At 43.7% G+C, this 14,966-nt stretch overlaps 2 protein-coding genes across 4 annotated transcripts; both read right to left on the reverse strand.

Moving 5' to 3' along the window:
• Positions 1 to 475: 475 nt before the first annotated feature.
• On the reverse strand, positions 476 to 7,809 carry LOC111238071 (uncharacterized protein C16orf45 homolog). Its single transcript, XM_022767472.1, has 6 exons — positions 7,731 to 7,809; positions 5,453 to 5,573; positions 3,093 to 3,166; positions 2,523 to 2,637; positions 1,422 to 1,492; positions 476 to 1,338 (listed from the first exon to the last, which is right to left on the reverse strand). Exons 1-6 carry the CDS (start codon positions 7,807 to 7,809, stop codon positions 1,220 to 1,222), a joined length of 579 nt encoding a protein of 192 aa, XP_022623193.1. The 3' UTR covers positions 476 to 1,219.
• A 1,052-nt stretch (positions 7,810 to 8,861) lies between these two features.
• On the reverse strand, positions 8,862 to 12,423 carry mfsd6l (major facilitator superfamily domain containing 6 like). Of its 3 annotated transcripts, none has more exons than XM_022767455.1 (2): positions 12,279 to 12,423; positions 8,862 to 11,478 (listed from the first exon to the last, which is right to left on the reverse strand). In XM_022767455.1, exon 2 carries the CDS (start codon positions 11,458 to 11,460, stop codon positions 9,712 to 9,714), a length of 1,749 nt encoding a protein of 582 aa, XP_022623176.1. In that variant the 5' UTR covers positions 11,461 to 11,478; positions 12,279 to 12,423; the 3' UTR covers positions 8,862 to 9,711. The 3 variants fall into 3 exon arrangements, with proteins under 3 accessions (XP_022623176.1, XP_022623174.1, XP_022623175.1); XM_022767453.1 differs by having other exon boundaries at positions 8,862 to 11,481; XM_022767454.1 differs by having other exon boundaries at positions 8,862 to 11,490.
• Positions 12,424 to 14,966: the final 2,543 nt, after the last annotated feature.

The raw sequence follows: 14,966 nt of genomic DNA on the forward strand, positions 1-14,966 counted from the left end.
AATAGCACATATGATGCTGGAAGGATGCTCTTTGAAATAGGTCAGGTACCTTAACTGTATTGACCACGTAGTATCGCGATGGAATATTCGATGCTCTGAAAGGCAAGAGTTCAAGGTTTAAATCCTGGAGGACATCATGGTGGGTGTCATGCAACCAGCTGGTTTCCTCGTCATGACAACAAATACAACAACACCTGACTGCACCTCTACTACAAGAGTTCAAGCACCAGTGATTTAAACGTCTGACGGTTCAGACTAAAATGCCGAGCACCACGAGGAAAGGGAGGAGCGTCACGAGTCTTTATTACCACAGCAAAGATCCAAAGATGAAAAAGTTTACAGTCACGCAAAACACCGGGTCATGGAAACACGACGGAGCGAGTGTTTTGTTTTTTTAATCATAGAGGTTTTTACAAAACACAGACAGTGAGGCAGATTACTGAAAGACTAAAAACATACAAAGACTTTGGTTTAAGTTGTGACTGATATTTGCAGGAGAAAAACCTTCTGCATAACTCTGAGTCATAAAATGATCATCTGAAGTTTCATCAACAGGCTCCATCTCTCCCACATGTATAAATGATTACTGGTGGTAAATTAGTCAATTAATCAATTTAAATTAAACAACATTCATTGATTAGCTGTTAAAGTCATTCATCAAGTGAAAACACCAAACATCCTCCAGCTTCTCTATTTTCTGCTTCATATTATAAACTGAATACTGAACTCTGGGCTCATTTTACAGACCAAACATGGAATAAATGATTTAAAAATGACACATAAAACAGCAGATTAATCAATAATGACAATAATCACTAGTTACAGCCCTAACAATGTCAGTATGACAGTCAGCTACTACAGCAACTGGCAGAAGGAGATTAACAAGTGCAGTTTGTTCCCTGAGGGACGGCTACACTTCTGCTGTCTCATACATCACAAATGGATCATTGCACTGTCAGAGCAGCCATGATTATATCTAATTGACTTAATTAGACAGAAACCATGAGCATATCCATAAGCCGCTCAGCTTCTCCACCGAAAGACGCATAAACACAGTGTTTCACATCAAATTCATGTGATATAATACATGTCCCTCACGTCATATATATGAGGATTAATGCAGATAATCTTCCTTAACGGGGCAGATATACAACACAGACGTGAAAGCACTGAGGAGCCTCACATGTGCACACACACTTTCCCGCTTCTGCACAGTGCGTCACATGACGGAGCAGGTGAAGCCGCAGCAGTCTTTCAGCAGCGTCAGCCCGGTTTTAGTGAGATACGGCGCCGACGTCTGCTGCGGTTTGGACGCCACTGTTTGATCCCGCGAAGCGCCTGATTGAAAAAGGAGACGTGAGAGAAAAATCTCACACACAAGAGCGTGTTCTTGCACATGACGGCCTCGTGGTTACACTCACCTTTTGCAGCCGTCGCCTTGGGAAACTTGGACTCTAAGAAGGCGGCCATTTCTCTGTCTTCCTCTCGCTCCCTGAGGAGAGAAGAACACGTCCTTCACTTTCATTTCTTTAGATATTTTATCACATATTGGTAAATGTCACTGGGCTGCATTTGAGAGAAACCTAGCCCACAGTCTGGACTGACGCTTCAAATCTAGATCCTAGATGGTTTCAGCTTCACATCCACGCTGAACGTAGGAGGACGTTCGTTGGCCTCTCGCATCCCTGCAATCTCTCTGGGAACAATTCAAAATGTCACTTGTAGATATTCCCTCAAACAATAACAACGGCCTGCTTATCGGTGGTGACAGCTAATTCAGCACCGCAAACAAATGATGTGAGCTGTGTTGTTATTATTCAGTGTAAATATACGGAGAGGAAAGAGAGACGGAGCGGAGCGGAGGAGATCAGGAGGCGTTTTAAAGACGACTTCTGATGAAGAAGAAGAAAATGTGAAAATTAAAATAAGTTTTTAACCTTGTTAACATTTGAATATGATGTGTTTGATATAATACAAGACACGTGATGAGTGAAATAATCAGTCAACATCACGACGACGAGTGTTTCCACCTTGGAACTGCAGCAACAGTCTCTAAAAACAGATTCAGAGTTTCATATGTCACAAACCCTCAGGGACCAATCATGTCAACGTGTGGGGACAGTGGGCGGGGCTAAATAAACCTGAAACCTTGTCAGTACAGAAAGAGAGTGTTAGCATTAGCACAGCCGCTAACACTGTGTCAGCCACTGCCAGCTACAAGCTAACAAACAACATAAACAATCAAAGGATGCTAACTACGCTAACCGTTGAAACATGTCTGGAGAGGAACTTTAAGAACTCATTGTCTCATCAATAGTCTAAGATCAAATAAGTGTAAGTGTAAGTAGGTTTTGTTGAAGGCCCTTTCACCAGTGGAAACGATGGAACGAGGAATTACACGACTTTGCCTCAACGAAAACGTCTTGAATGTCCCTGAAATCCATGTGAAAATGTGACAGCGGTGTTAACGGCTGTGCGTCAGAAGAGCAGCGCGAAGTCAGAGTTGATTTACTTAACCGCACCTCAGCCTTTCAAACTCCACGTCGTCCACGAGGAAGTCTCTGGTCTCCACCAGCTTGTTGATCTGCTGCAGCAGCTCCTCCTCCCTCTGCCTGTCCTCCTTGGTCTTGTCTTTGTCTGTTCAACAGTCACATGACAAACCTTATTACAAACAATTACATCCTCGTCATACAAAACAGTAGACATGCCATTGCAGCTGGGATTCAACAGAATATTCATTTTTCCGACATCTGAAACGTCTGTGGGAAAACTTATATCTATAGCTTATATACAGTCTTCTATGTAGTCGCCACAGCAACCATCCTCCATATTATAGCTGTCATCTAAACGCCATGAGCAGAGGAACGTGAGTATCAGTGTGAATATTTTCAAAGGGAAGAAACATTATAAAACCAATATTCAGTTAGAATGAGTGACGCCTTGACAGACACGTGATTATCTCACGTCTGTAGGTGTTTTGAGGCGACAACAGGTGACGTGCAAATCTTTCTCGCAGTAAACCGGTTTACTCCAGTTCTCCTCACAGAGGTTCAACGCTACACTTGAAGGTGGTGACCGCTTTTTGAATTTACCTGCAATTGAGACGAGTTGTTGCAGCTCCTTCTTCAGCCTTGTGATTTCTTCGCAGAGCTGGATGTCATCCATCCTGAGAGGAAAACAAACAGGGAAAAATATTCCCACAAGAACCACAGACAGATGTTTACACAGGAAATCAGTAGCGTTAAATTAGATATAGTTAACTCACAGAATACACTGACTGAAATGTGTAGTTTTGCCTTTGAGGGGATTTTATATCATGGGCAGCGAAGTCATTTCCTTCCTGACTTTGTAAACAGCAGCGTGAATGTGAAATTGTTGGTCTCTTATCAAAGAGAAAAACACGGGTCTCTGAGTTTATTGGCTGAAAAAACACGGCCACGCTGCCCTCTGTGAACGCATCACACCTGACAGCATCAGATCTCATTACACCACCTGACTCTGATACTCATTTCAACACGTCAGGGGTTGAACAAGTGTGTGTGTGTGTGTGTGTGTGTGTGTGTGTGTGGGCTGCTGTCACAGTGAAGGCAAAAAGAGGAAAATGACTGTGGTAGAAATATGTACTCCGAGCTGCTGATTTAATAAAACGGGCTTCACTTCATTATCCCTCAGCAGTATATATCTCAGGATGACTCATAAGCTGCAACCCAGTCGTGTTTATGCAGAATGTATTTACATGCAAGTCTAAAGTAAGAGGCGGCATCGGCTGCCTACAGCAGGACTGCTGTGGTAAAAAGAAATACATTTATAAATAATTCTTAACCACAAATATATAAATATGAATCCAAATATTAAATGGAGAACACTAACAATTTTTTTTTTAAAGGAATTCAAACTTTTTTTTTTTTTTGTCAATTGTTAGATGAGGATTCTGGTCACATGTGGGTTCAACCCCAGGACCCTTATCAATACACAGTCATCTACACCTGGTCACTTCATGCACCTTGGGGCAAGTCTGACAGATATCACAAGGTGACCACAGAGACACGCTGTAGCCAGATGTTAGAAAGGTGTAAATGCATCTGTCTCGCCAAGACACAGACGTGATCTCTCCTCCTCCAAAGTGAAACTATATCACAGCGTTTATCTGACCCTTGAATAATCCGTATGGGTGAAGGAGCGACATTAATGAGAGCCTGTTAGCTAGCTATCTTAACTGTTGCTGTTGTAATTTAACACTGTTTTTGTACGGATTAGGCAAAACAAACCAGAATAAATGTGTTAATCACGGAGCTTAAGAGATGCTGGTGGGTGGATTCTGCTTCCTGTGGACAGATCCAGGCTTCCTGTTTTTCCTGTTTCCAATCTTTGTACTAAGCTAAACTAAGCTAAGCTAAGCTAAGCAAAGCTAACCAGCTGCTGGCTGTGGCTTCACATTAACTGTGCAGAAATGAGAGTGGTGTCGATGTTCTCCTCTAACTCTCAGCAACAAAGCAAATGAGTCTGTTTCCCCAAATGTTGAGTTATTACTTTAATAACACAACCTGGTTACAGCTTTTCAAATTCATCCTCAGCTGTCTCAGGAATGTAAGATTCACTTGTTTTCACATGATACAATTCTTTTTCTTTTTTTCTAACCAAATCTCCTGCTTGTGTTGGAATTGATTTAATACATGTCAACACATGCAGGCCCGTGGGTATGAGAAGGAAACCAGCCTATTATTAGGAGTGGGACTGAGCATCACTCCTCACCCTCTGATTGCGGGTGAACTGACGGTGAATCGAGTGAAAACATGATGATTAATGATTATGAACCACGGCACTGATCAGACCGGTAACATCTGAAGGTTTGCACAGACAAATGAAACATTATTATCTCTTATTATGCAGCGCTGGTCTCTGTTCTCAGTCTCCCCGCTCTCCCACCTCCATCCTCGTGTGTCAAAATAACGAGACACAGAAAATAATTAAAAGCAAGGATAAAAGAGAGAGAGAGAGAGAGAGAGAGAGAAAGGGGCATGTTTTCAAGAAAAAGCCTGGTGAGACCTTAAATAGCACTGCTTGTTTTGCTCACACACTTTTTGCCGTCATGCGCATGGCTGCTCCCGGTGTCGGTGGCTGACACTCGTGGTGCGTCCTCTCTCACCCCCTGAGAGACTCCCAGCAGTGTGTTGGTGTATTCAGATCCCTGTGCAGCAGAGCTTCACTGTATGTGCGGGTGCAGGCGATCAAACAGTGGAACATCACACGACAGAAGACAAGCATTCATCAACCTCTTTGGGTCTATTGTAATAAAACTCCCACGCAAATGTTGTCGGGTCCAACAAAACGCTATTTTGGAGAACCATGAATGATTAAATAAAAAGCTACAGACACAGCCGGTCTGTAGCAATTAGACTAAAATCAGACATGTTTGTAAATGCGCTTATCGTAGTGAAGAAGCAGATCTTACATGTATCTGAGCTCTGACTCTCTCCGTACCAGGATGTCTCGTACCCGCTCAATTTTGAACAGCTCTCCTTCGATGTCCTCCACTGTAACTGTTGAGTCGGCCATGGAAACGACATCTTCTGCTGGAAGACAAGCGAGAGCAAGACACGTTTATTTGGGTCTGATAACTCTAAAAGTTTCTGCAAATGCTTTTTTTTGTTTTTATTCTTTCTGTTTGAAAAAAAATGACACAAGTACAATTCTTTTATTTTTTCAAAATAAAGACAATACAACTAACTAACAACCTTGTTAATGAAAAGTCTTTTTAAATGATCCAGCTCCAGGGCTGAAGTGCTGTGCATGCCGAGCACACAGCATGCTAAATATGAAGCTACAGCCTGCAGCTGGTTAGCTTAGCTTAGCATAAAGATGGGAAACAGCTAGTCTGTCAAACTATTAGGCTACATCAAAATGATTTTACCACTAATCTGCTATTTTCATCCACAGTAAGTTGGTGGTTCTGACTCATTCTTTTATTGATGGTTGTTTTTATTGTATATTTTTAGTTTGGATTTTATTATTTGCATTACTGTTTTTATGGTAAAGCACTTTGTAACTTTGCCTTTGAAAGGAACTATATAAATAAAGTTATAATTAAAAGTATGTGAGTGGAAATTAAAACGCTGAATTCTGTGGAATTGGTGCTTCATTAGTTTAATTTATTGCACCCATTATATCCTAAGGACTCGTTACATATAATGTTGAATAACCTAAATATCCAGAAGCAAACACATAAAGCAAATGAAATATGAATGAAACAGTCAAAGTTGTAATGATCCTGGTTCAGTTCTGACATTAACACCACCTTGAATCAAATTCACCACCTCGCTATGATCTGTTCTGTGGACCCCCCCCCCCCTTCCAGTACTGAACAACAGTCACTGAATGACTGCACTGCCCTCCCACCCTCCTGCAGCCTCCCACTCCTCACCAGGAGCGATGAGTCATCCAGCAGCGCTTGCATTGGCTTTTAATTACCTGACCTTGTGTGAAAAGACAATCACAAACACTGAACCGCTGGGGATAACAGCTTCTTCCAACAACCCCCGCAAACCTACGTTTCTGGTGATTCCACAACTTTTTGTGTTGTGACACCCTCCATGTGTTCCCTCTTGTTTTCATTATTTTGCTCCGACAGGCTTCCAGCACTTTGGCAAAATTGTTCTTTGCTTTTAATTTCACTTTACAGTTGTTATACAGCAGGTTTGTGCAGATGTGCAGTTTGTGTTGTTGATGTTCAGTCATGTGGTTCATGTCTTCTATAATAGAAAGTAATAAAATAAAATTAATGTGTGTCTGTGTGTGTTCTCTCAATAAAATGTGGCACACGTGACAGAAAGGAAGCTTGTTCAGTGGGAACAATAGAGAACCGAGAGCGGAACCTTGAGGGACACCAGAAATAAAATTAACTGCAATTTGCACAGGGAAAATATGTACGTCTTTGAAAAATCAAAATAAAACAAATATCAATTTTTATACTCTTGATAATTGATTAATTGAAAAATACATTTTCAAGCAAAAATTCCAAATATTGCTGTTTTCCTTGTCTGGTGTGACAGCAAACTGAACATCTGACAAAACAAATTTTACGACGTCACCCTTGGCATTACGAAAGTGAGCGTGAGTTTTTTGTCAAACAAGTAATTGATTGATTGAGAAAAGAATGAATCAATCATGAAAATAATAATGGTTTTCAGCTCTAACTGGAATTAATTAATCAGACCAATTACTTTTCCCTACAAGTGAAATGGTGTTGTTAAATGTGGAAGTCACTCACCGGGTTACATTTGCTTTTTTTTTTTTTTTAACTCAGAAGCTTTAAATTTGATCATTTTAGCGCGAAAAAAACAAATAAGTGAAATAAAAGGATGCCACTTTTCCATTTTTAGTCCTGGGGAGAAGACTCTAAAAAAACAAGATTTAACCATCAGTGTATGAAAACTCCACCAAAGTCTGGGATTTAAAGGAATTCAATTAAAAGAATTCCACAAAATATAATTTAGCATTTGAGTTAAAACGTTTAACACAGTATCAGAAATACTGGGGTTTATAAGTAGCCTACATGGGAACTACGGAGGATTTCTGACCCCTGCTGTTGAACTTTGACAGATGCTCAGTGTGAAGATCTGCAGGGACCTGAAGCTTCCTATCTACTGAAGTTGCTGCTATGAAAAACCTCTTTCTTTCTCACTCCTGTCTAAACATGCATCTCTGTAAGTTTAAGTTTATTGAGAACTCACTTGATTTCTCCGTCGCTCCGTCCACCTGTGTGTTCTCCAGAGCTCCGTACTGTTGACAGGATTTTCTCTCCTTTTCCATGTTTTTTCCAAAACGTTTCCTTCTCAAACTCTTTCAGCAGAAATATCAGAATAAATATTTGCGCTGCTTGCAAATAAAAATGAAAGCGCGTCGACTGAGTCCGTGCATCACTGGCGCATTGTTGCGGGGGAACATGGAGGGAGGAGAGGAGAGAGGAGGCAGCAGATGCCGGAGTCCAGCCCCGCTGTGGTGGATGTGTGAGCGCGGAGGAGCTGATGAAGCCGATCTCTGCTCCGAGGCGCCACCTACTGACGCGCACACACACACGCACACGCACACACGCACGCACACACACAGCAGCAGGCCAGTGGTTCCTGCACACACAGTAAGAACAATGTGGAAAATTACATTTGAATCCAGTAAGAGAGAAAAACGCAGACTACTCATATCTGCCCGTGAAATGCTGTTTACTAATAAATCCACAGGCAAAGTTTGAGGAAGTGCAAATAAAAAAACTGCACAATTTTTTTTATCAATGATGAAGAAAAACAAAGAAGGAAGAAGAAAAGCACGAGTACAGACTCAAAGCAGAAGCTGCAGGATGAACATGACAGACATCTGCCTTGTTAACGTTCTGCTGCTCTAACCGTCACAGCCCTCTCCACAGGAGGACCGAGCTGTCCATCATCATCACTTTTTAATTGCGCCTGATTGAGTTCAGCTGTTAACTGACAAACCGGGGATGACTTGATGTCATGCGGCTCTATAGGCTCTCGAGGGTGTCGGCCAGATGTTCGGGGAGTGCGGCGTGCATCTGTCTGCATGCAGGAGCTGCCACTGTGCCACAGGTAGCACAGTCCCACGCCTGGGAGTGGACGGCAAAACAAACAGTAAAGTTTATTCACTGATTGAGTCCTCGGCTGCGAGTCCACAGGTCCAGCCAGACGCTGCTGCGGACACACAGTGTTACAGTGTTTTCAAAAAGGTATTTCTCTGGGATCACGTGATGTTGGCGGCTGATTGCACTTTATATGAAGTGAGGAATAAATGAGGAGCTAATGACAGAGTCACGCATCAAATGCTTCTGCTATGAGAAGGGGATGATTGTTTTAGCAGGAGCAGTTTATTCTTCACAGCACTCTGGTGTGGAACAGGTTAAAGACTTGCAGTTACAACAGACACATCCAAACTTTGGTGATACGGAAACTTACTGGACAAATCCACACACTCACAACATGTTCAGGTCAAAACGAACCATTTGACACGAGGTGTGTGTCACATGAACCCACGTTCAAACACGGGTTAGACAAACATTTTCAGACAGATTCATCGAGCAACAGATGCCCTCTAAATGTTCTGCACACGTCGGCATGAACACAACAACCTCACAGCTCGGCTTTAGTGTGCTGAACTCACAGCAGGTGAATACACAATCAGTAATAATCAACAGCATTTCACACAGACAAACAGTAGAGTGTTTGGGTGTGGTGACACAGGACGGCAGCCTCTCCTTGTGCACATGTCTCGTGTTTACACTCCTCGTTAGAGGCTTCAGTGTTTTACTGTCGTGATGTCTAAGCTGTTAAACTTGCCCGATTGGTGCCGAGTCCTTCTTCTGCCCACCCATAATCCTGCTAGCTTGTTTGCTTTAGAGCACAATGACTGTTGTGTGCAAATGTGAATTCGACCCAGAGTCCAGTCCACAAGCCGACACCGGCAGGCTGGGAAAATGGTGAGACTGATGCGATGCCACAATTTAATTCTTATGAAAAAATTTTAAAAAATGCAGTAATGAGAGTTAAAAGTCAGCACTTTGATTTTAATTAAACCTGACAGGGAAGGAAATCAATGATTGTGTTCAGGCCACTTGATGATAAAGATGATGAGTCTGTGAAGAACAGTGTGAAGCTGCTGATTCATATTTTCATAAGAAAGTATCAGTCTCAACTCTCAGTGTGGGATTCAGTGGTTTATCCTCCTCCCATAGTTGTTATTGCTTCCGTTGTCTTCCATGGCTTTATCGAGCCAGTCTCTCTCCTGCTCAGACTCAGAGTCACTGGCTTCACTCGCATCGGCCGCCAAAAGGCGAGAGTAGTTGATCCTGCGCTGGCGAGGGGCCCTCCACTGGAGCAGAAGCAGACACACACACCACACCATCAGGCCCGCCGCCACGCCTCTGAACAGCCACGCCAGCCCGTACGTCTGCACCACAAACCCTCCGGCGAAGCTCCCCAGCCCGCTCCCCGTGTGTAGAGACAGCGCACTGTAGACCCTCCCCACGCTCCGCTCAGCCCCCGGCGTGGCCACTTCCTCACACTGGACCTTCACGGCCCACCAGAGGGCTCCACCGCTGAGACAGCTCAACACCTGAGCGAGCAGAACAGCCCACGGTCCCCAGAGGAAGGAGTAATAGAGGCACTGCAGGCTGAGACTCGCAGCCCCCACTGCGAGCACCCGTCCTGGGCTGAGGAGTCTGGACACCCGGGGAGCCAGCAGAGGGAAGGCGGCCTGTGAGAGCAGAGCGAGGGCCACAGACAACCCCATGTGCAGCTCGTTGCTCCCATGATCCGCCATCTGCCACAGGAGGAAGTTCTCCACGGCCGAGCCCGCCACCCCGACCAGCAGGGTGGTGGAGGCGCAGAGCAGAGCGCGGGGGGAGCCGCGCACCAGCTGCGCGGCCTTCAGGAGCCCGTTGGCCCGGTCTCGCTTTCTGTTCAGGTAGAGCGGGAGGCAGGAGGCCGCGGGCAGGGCCAGAGCTGTCAAACCAGCGTAACAGTAGAAGTGCACCACGCTCCTGTGGGTCTGAGCAGCTATGAGACAGCTCAACTGGCTGACCAGCAACCCTGCTCCAGCAACCCCACACGCTGCCCCCAGCAAACGCCACAGCCCGGTGCTGCCGTAGCGGTCTGACGCATCCGCAAAATCTAGATATTCATACAATCCGTCGTCCGCAGTCCACTCCAGAGGGGCCGACACAAACTCCCACACAGAGACCGTGATGAGTATCAAGAAGAAGAGCTGGTGCTGAGCGTCCATGGCCTTCAGGCTGCCCAGAAAGTCAAACCGGCTCCGCTCCTCTGGCGTCTCTCCTCCTTGCAGTTCTTCAGATTTGAGGTCTGACCTCTTATTCCTCAGTGCAGCTGCAGAGGAGCTGGTGGCAGGATACACAGCTGAGCTGCTGATCGTTGGCTCTCGAACGCTGTCGTTGACCACGACAGAAACATTCTCCTGCGACTTTTCAGGATCAACGAGTGTCTTTGCAGGAACCGTGACGCCGGGCTGGGAAACGAGGTGTTTTGGATGAGCTGTAGTGGAAGATGTTTCAGGCTGAACGCTGCTCATGAGCAGATCATCACCGAGACCGCTGCTCTGATTCGTCACGTTACAGCTGCTGCTCTGTGTGTGCACATCTGTAGGTGGGATAAGCAGCAGAACCAGAGCGACCGCCGCCGAACACACGAGAGAGCCATTTATCACCGCTCGCCTCTTGTTGTAGTGCTTGGAGAGCAGGCTTGCCACGGGGCTCCAGACCAGCGATATCAGGTGCTTAGCGCCCATGATGATGCCCGTCATGGCCGGCGTCAGGCCCAGCTGTCTGAAGTACAGGGTGAGGAAGGGCAGCAGGCAGGCTCTGGTGCAGGAGCACAGGAAGTTGAAGGTGGCGGCCAGAGCGACGGCGCGCTTGATGTCAATCTGCTTGTTCCTCTTCATGATTGTCCTCCTCAGTCTCTGCTGACAGGTCTCACATGGAGAGAGAGAGAGAGAGAGAGAGAGAGGGGAAAGAATAGCGTTAGCATGACAGACGGATGAGAATGAATGATCACCGCTGATGTCCTCCGGTGCTGCTCGTCTGGAATCAATATCTATATTAGTTTGCAGTTGCAGGGCTGTGATTCTTCCCAGAGCCCAAAGAGATGATGGTGGTGACCAATTATTCCAATTATCAATATCATAATCATGTTATAAAAATGGATAAATCAGTCTGTTTTAAATGTTTACGTTCATCTTTAATTGAAGTCATTAGTAGGATATTTATGCACAAACAGAACACAGTTGTTATGGTGATGAAAAGAAGATCAAATGGAATAAACAGAGGCGTTGTGGTCTCAGGAATCCAGGTCAGTGTTTTCTCTTTGACTCACTCTGCATCCTGTTTTCAGCTGGATTCTGTAAAAAGACAAAGTTCATCGCAGAACTTCTCATGTATTTAACATTTACTCCAACAGAATCAAACCTTCTGTGTTCGTATCAACTCAGATCAGATAAGATAAATGTCTTAATACTAACACGGAAAGTAAGTGCAAGCCTACAACTGTTGTAACTTTAAAACCCGCGGAATAAGAAGTCTCGTGCAGCTCGCTCTGGGTTTTTGTTGTAACTAATTAAATAAGGAAAAGGAACCAAAGAAGGGAACTAACACCTGTCAGGCTGGACGCACCTGTCCCCGCACGTTACGTTATCAAGATGTGGAGCACTAGTCCACGTCACGTCAACTTTTGTAGGATAAAAATAAAACTTTAAACACTTACCTTTTTCACTTCTGCCCGCACACACTTCCTTAAACTGTCCTCCGGATCATTTTCCCTCCTCTGCTGTCAGAGTTACATCCACTATCTGTTCTCCTCGCGGTTTAGAGCCGAGAAACACCTGCCACGGTCTGGAAGTCGCTTTCGACCGTTCCTATCCGTACAATAGGTTTACACCTGGCGCGGTTTCCATGACTACAGCGCCCCCCAACGGTGTGGATGCTCCTAGCAGGTAAAAATCCTCCCCGGAAGACTCAGGAACTAAAACAAAGTTCATGAAGTTTAACTATCTGAATGAAAAAAAGATCATAATCGATATGTTTGTGTGCGACAGTGCAGCCATGTTCACTTCCTGTCACTCAGGAGCAACAATATTCAGCCTTTCTTACAAAATGTTCAAATCTAATGTTCAAATCTAAGAAAATTAAACTGAACATCTTAGTGCAGTGGTTCTGATTTCATATGTTAATGAATTCCTGTTGCTCACTGTTAAGGATCAAGTCACTATGAATGTGTGTGATTGGTTACCACTTAACGGATCATCAGATAAAGATCAACAGTGGTGAAAAGCAACAAAGTGGAAGTTATAAAATACAGTATAATTTAATGTACTTCTTGCAGTTTATGTTTCTTTGATGTGATTAAAAATGATGCATTGTTGCACATGAAAGACCCTGCAGCTCCACACAGTTCCTCACAGTTAGGTGGCTGCAGATGTGCAAAGCTCTGCCAGAACCAGGAATATACTGTATTAAATTTAATGGAACTTTGTCCAATAGTTTTTGAGATATTTCAGTCAGCTACAAAAGTGGTGAACTTTTGCTCTCACTTTGTCCAAGCGTCTTCCTTAACTTGCTTACCTCCAGAGCCTGAGCCAGTCTGGAGGTTTGACACGCCGTCCCCAGCCCCGCCCGCAGCACACGTATCATCAGATGTTTCTCTGTGGTTGGTGCGTCCCTGAACAAGCTGCATACCTCTAAGTGCGCTCTCACTGCTGCTTCCAGTGGAGCACAAAACACAGCTGGATCCGCCAGCACCAACACCCTGGAGGAAAACCAGAAAACAGAGGAGCAGGAGACAATATGGTTGTAATAAAATAGTTTATTTAGTGTTGAACTTCATTTACACAATACAAGCTGAAAGTTGTTACTCACTTTTCCTGCAAGGTGAAATGCTTAGTGTTCAAGTTCTGCTCTGCCATGACTCTCCTCTGGTATAAAGAGCCTGTTGATGGGAGTTTTTTATTTTTTACAATGTATTTACAGCAATAGTTTTGATGGATGAAAATGTGTTAATCGATGCTTTATACCTGGTATGGTCATTTCCATCTTGATGCTCCTCAGAGTGCTGAGGGCCACAGCAGAGCGAGGCAGTGGTAATATGAGCAGCTTCATCAAACACTCGTACACTCTCTGGTAAACGCTGACAGGAATCATGGAACCTCACTGGAAGGTTCAAATATTGGAATAGCAAATCAATAAGACAGGAAATAATACCAATAATACATATTCAGCTCATTAATCTTTACACTCTTCACAACTGTAAAATGACTCGCTGCTGTTACAGAGTTTCTGAACAGGTGTGTCTTACCTGAATAACTGTATAGTAGAGAGTGTGCAGTATTGGGATGATTTGCATGTAGGATCTTGTTTTGTGGATCTATATCAATCCATACACAAAAAGCTACTTTAAAATCAGCTTTAATTAGCTCTTGCAAATATAAAGAATAAAAAAAACAAAAAAACATCCTCATCTGCAAAGAGAGAAGCAAACAAGCTTTTGCAAATCTACACAGCAGTTTGAAGACTTTTATTTTGAAATCTGAGATCAGAGTTGAGGGACAAATCTTGCTAACCCTCTTTAGCTTCTTCTCTCCAGCTCTGTGACCAGTGAAACGCTGCAGGACGGATCGGCCTCCAACTTCTTCTCCAGATTCCACCTTAAAAATCCTGCAGAGCAGAGACACAGTTGATTGCTTTGTATTTGACTATGCACATTACACTGTGGGTTAGCTGAGGCAAGTTTAGCTATTAATCTTAGGGCCATGTAGTCCAGTGTTAATAAATTAGTTTTATTCTACAAATAAAAAAAAAACAATTTTATCATTTTAATTAATGAAATGAAATGATCTTGATAATGTAGAGAGATCCACGTCACTATAAACGCCACAAAAGAAAGGAAACGTAAAAGATAATTAGTTTTACATTGTGCTGAATCAAATGATCTTTCTTTATAATTTATTCTGTAAAATTTTATTGACACCACTCTCATGTCTGTAATTTGAAGCTACTGCTACTAGCTGCTCGTTAGCTTAGCTTAGCATAAAGACGGAAACCGCTAGCCTGGCTCAGTCTGAAGATAATGGGTAAATGTCATTAATAAACATGTTATATCTGGTGTTATACAAACTACCAGGCCAAGTTAGCTGTTCCCCCCATTTCCAGTCTGCATGCTAAGCTAAGCTAACTGGCTAGCCTTATATTTACTGTAAAGACATGAGAGTGATATCAATCTTTCTTTTCTGCATTATTTTGGCTTTTTAAAACATTTTTAACGATATTATTGCTTAAAGTAAAACTTATTTGTGCCTGATGTTGCCTCAGGTGTAGCTACTTTCCTGGACGCACCTCGGCTGCTCATCCCTTTGAGAAGAGCCTTGACTTCTTTGTGCAGGCTGGACTCCACAGCCGA

The sequence above is a fragment of the Seriola dumerili genome, unplaced genomic scaffold (genome assembly GCF_002260705.1).
Source record: "Seriola dumerili isolate Sdu_G_001 unplaced genomic scaffold, Sdu_1.0 BDQW01001191.1, whole genome shotgun sequence".
NCBI classification, from domain to species: Eukaryota; Metazoa; Chordata; class Actinopteri; order Carangiformes; family Carangidae; genus Seriola; species Seriola dumerili.